Raw genomic sequence first — 4,332 nt, forward strand, 5'->3', positions numbered from 1 at the left:
TAAACTGGTTGATAAACTTTTCCAAATTAATATCAACAACAAAGTATCACAATCGTTGAATTGGTTAGATAAATTATTGTGAATTTCGATTAGTTTTAAATTGATTAAATCAGCAGGAAATTTGCGATTCATTCATTTTTCTTGTCTCTCTCTCTCTCTCTCTCTCTCTCTCTCTCAAATGAATAATAATAGTATTTAATTCATCAGAATATCATGAGTATCAAATGAATATTGTGATCGATTAAGTTTTATTACTCGAATCATGATTATTTCAAATGGTTTGTTTTTCTTTCATTGATGAACATTTTGAAAAACGGAAATTTTTTTCTCCAAGACTTTAATATCATTTCTATGATAATTCAATAGTAAACTCTCAAAATATTTAGTTACTCATTTCAATTGTTTCTCAGAAAATTCAAAGATTGAAATTGATATCATAGTTTCTGTTGAATATTATTCAGATATTAACTATATGCTTGTCATTTCAATCAATTCTGTGCTCAATAGTCAATACAATTCAAGAAATAGAGTTTCAATGATGAAAAGTTTCGAGTCTCGAATGAGAAAAAAAAAGTTACCAGTTACTTTTCATTTGCAAATTTATTCAAATTAATTGGATCAGATTGTCATTCATATTAAACAATAATAACAAACATAAATCTAAATTCAATTCTTCCATAATGTTATCGTTTGCACGAGAAAATTTTAATTTAACAAACAATTTACTTAATTGTTGTTAAGTTCGTGGAAAGTGTCGCCATCTGTAACCGTAGAAAGAAACTGTAGATGTAAACAGAGAGAAAAAAATTTAATCATTTTAACCCAAAAGTGGGTTAATTTGGTTGATTAGAATTTGTAATTGATTTAATTTCTGTTGATTAATTTTTTCTTTTTCTCTTTCGTAATTTGATCAATACAGTTCCACCTCTTGTCTGGACACCGTTACAACGTGTTGGGTCACCTTTAAACGGAGAAGTCACTTTAAATTGTATTGTTGATGCTTATCCCAAACCCGATTGTTATTGGATGAAAACATCGACACGACAAATTATTTTGGACAATTCTAAATATTCAACATCAATCACATCTAATTCATTCAAGTACGAGGTCACTTTAACCATAAAGAATGTCGATTATCAAGATTTTACCAGTTACAGTTGCGTTGGTAAAAACGTACTAAGTGAAGCCTCAGGAACGATTGTCCTATTTGAGATACCACGTCCATCGACCCAACGGGCAGTTATTAATAGTATAACAAGTCCACCGAGTAAAGAAGTTACAAAAAATAGAAAAAATTATCTTGGTAATACAAAAAATTCGCTCAATTCTGATTCCAGTGATAAAGGTAAACCAATAATTCTGAGCATTATCATTAATAGATATCGATATCGAGCTAATATTTTTAATAACATTTTCTGTTTTCTTTTTTTCGTTAGAAAAATTAAATTTTGCTTCATTCAAAACGAATTCATACAAAAACGATATTCCATCGGAACAAATTACAATGCAAACCGAAGATGGAGTAACAACTACCGACGATTTAACAGAATCAATGGCAGATTCATCATCTAAAGAATTAATTACTTCCTGGTCAATTGGTTTTCTTATCGTCTCTCATTTAATGATCACATTTAATTAACCATTAGAAGAATTTGATTGTGTTTTCCATTCCCTTCGATTATCACAGTTTCATCTTCGTCATCTTGAATACCCTCTTCTCATATTGTGCCCTTTCAATTTGTTTCTCCTCAAATTTAAATTGAAAGACAATTAACATGTTTGTAACTATTATTACAATCGAATCAAGTAAATTGGCTTAATCGATGAAAATTCTGTGCTAACCGAAGTATCGTGAGCTTATATATATTTAAATCTCTCTCGAAATTAAATCGCAAGAGATGATAATCTGTTGACAATTTATGCATCATTTTCCAAAAATTAATCAATTGCAATTTTTAACCACAATAAAGGAAAATTGTTACCGAAACAATTATTCAATTCCATTGAGAAATATAAATAACGTGTTCACTTTTCTTTTATTACAATTGGGTTAATTGTCCCATTAGAAAATGGATAAATTGATTGGATCGAACTTTAAATTTAGTTCTAACCAAATGATCTGCGGTTAAATGATGATTACAACTTTCGAAAATGAGGTTAATTATTGTAGATGGAATTTTAAATTGTAATATTTTCTTAATTGGATTCATTGTTCTTATACCTCATGAAACTGAGCCGATTCTCAGTGTGACAATTATCATGGTGATTTTCCCGATAATTAGAATGAGTTTGCGTATTGGAATTCTCATATTATCTCATGATGAAAGTTCATTAAAAGATATTGTGGAAACAGAAGTAAATGAAAAGAAAAAGATATTAGAGTTAAATCAATTAGGAATCGTGGATATTTATGATCATTGGAATAAATTTTCTCTTCAGAATAATCATCATGAATTCGATATTATTACAGAGAGGGAGAAAAGTTCTAATGGTCGGGTTATTCATTCTAACCAATTCTTTCCATCATTATTATGGATTCTACATTATGATAATCCTGAAGTTGAAGATTTTATTTATAAAATTGTGAGGAAAAAAATTCTATTCAATGAATAGCTGATTTTTCAGAACTAATCATCATTTGGTAAAATTGATGAGTAAATTTATCGATAAAATTATTATTATAATAATTATCTTCCAACTAACGATTCGTATTCAGGTTATCTAATTATATTATGAATAGTTATCCATTTGTGAACATTTCATTGTTATTACCTTCATGTTAATCAGCTCAATTCCCTGAGGCTATTTTCTGATTTCATTCAGATTCATTTTCAGTTTTCATGATCATGAATTTGATGAAAAATGAGCTCAAAAAGAAACATTTATAATAATTAATCTTGTAATTTAGTAATTAATGAGTTTATCTGTATTGTTATCTGATAGAAATGGTTGAGAAGTTAATTGTTGGATATTAATTTCCAATGGATCGATTAATTGTTTTCATTGATAGAGGCAAAGAAGTTAAATCACAAACGACAATTAATCAGTTTGACTTAACCAAAAGTTAATCAATTAATTTGGATCCATTATTTTTTGTTATATTGTTTCAATTAATTTCTATTCACTGATTTATTGATTGTCACAATCAACGTTTTCCAATTAATTTTTTCATTCACATTTGGATTGAAATAGTTTCTCTTAATTGTTGTTGTTGTAGTTTTTTTTTTATTTCAATTGATTAATTTTCATTTAATTTTTGTTTACATTTAATTGATTTGATTTATTAATTAAATAATGAGAGTTTCATTTGACAATCGTTTCTGATGATAATTACAATTAACTGATTGTTATTGAATCAATTTTAAGGAATCAAGTGATTTGTATTGATAATAGTGAAAGAGCTGAGGTGTAGTAATTTAATTAGATTGCAAATGATTAAATTTAAAATGTGTAATTGTAAATGTTAATTTAGTTAATTGGTCTGTTCTTAATCTTAATTACTTTCTTTATAATTTTCGTCTTTTTCTTGATTAAAATGATTGTGATTTAAGAGTTAATTAGCAATAATATTTACAATGTTAATCTCAAGTTGATTTTGTTTTCATGAGCTTTTCATTTCTTGATTGTTGATTAAATCTAATTTGATTACACCGTTTTGTTTTTTTATGTATATATATTAATTGAAACAATTAGCAGCTAATGATTGATTCTCATAAGAGATTGGAAGACTTGTTTTCAAAGTTAATTTCAATGTTAATCAATGTTAATTGTTACCATTAATCATGTAAGATCATCATTCTGTCTCAAATTCAGATCATTAATATCATCATGTTAATCTAATCATGAATAAATTTCATTTCTCCCAATCAAATTCAAGGCAATTTCTCCTCCACCTCTGATTAGATTAAACAATTAACATCTAATTGTCTATCATCATCATCATCATCACCATTAACTTAATTAACTTGATTTTCACTTGTTAATCTAATCTTGTTTTCATTTTATTGAATTGAAGATAAAATCAATTACCATTATTATTATTGTCGATTTAAATTCAATTATCAATAGTTACAATCTCGAAAGTGATCAACTAATCAATCGATGGTGTTTATTGTTATTGATAATATTGATTTACCCAATCTGATTGATAATTTTCATGAGCTATTCTTTCATTCATGTAAATCACCATGAAAATTTACTCCACATGAATATTATCATTTTTCCTTTCGAACTTTGATTTTTATCATTTTATCAGTTTTCCATTCTCAGTCTTTTCTTTCAATTCTCTCAGTTTTTTTCCAGTTTCTCTCCATGTTATATGTTCACTAGAAC

General features: G+C 27.0%; 1 protein-coding gene across 1 annotated transcript; it reads left to right on the plus strand.

The window, feature by feature from the left end:
* Positions 1–778: 778 nt before the first annotated feature.
* Positions 779–1,872, plus strand: LOC128391235 (uncharacterized). The gene is made up of 2 exons (XM_053351087.1): positions 779–1,345; positions 1,437–1,872. Exons 1-2 carry the CDS (start codon positions 1,027–1,029, stop codon positions 1,637–1,639), a joined length of 522 nt encoding a protein of 173 aa, XP_053207062.1. The 5' UTR covers positions 779–1,026; the 3' UTR covers positions 1,640–1,872.
* Positions 1,873–4,332: the final 2,460 nt, after the last annotated feature.

This window comes from Panonychus citri, unplaced genomic scaffold (assembly GCF_014898815.1).
Source record: "Panonychus citri isolate SS breed McGregor unplaced genomic scaffold, ASM1489881v1 Contig00134, whole genome shotgun sequence".
Lineage (NCBI taxonomy): Eukaryota > Metazoa > Arthropoda > Arachnida > Trombidiformes > Tetranychidae > Panonychus > Panonychus citri.

Excerpts from the sequence above, each read along its gene's own strand:
- LOC128391235 (XM_053351087.1), top strand. The coding sequence starts at position 1,027 with ATGAAAACATCGACACGACAAATTATTTTGGACAATTCTAAATATTCA. Across the intron at positions 1,346-1,436 it reads TTCTGATTCCAGTGATAAAG|AAAAATTAAATTTTGCTTCA; the intron begins GTAAACCAATAA and ends TTTTTTCGTTAG.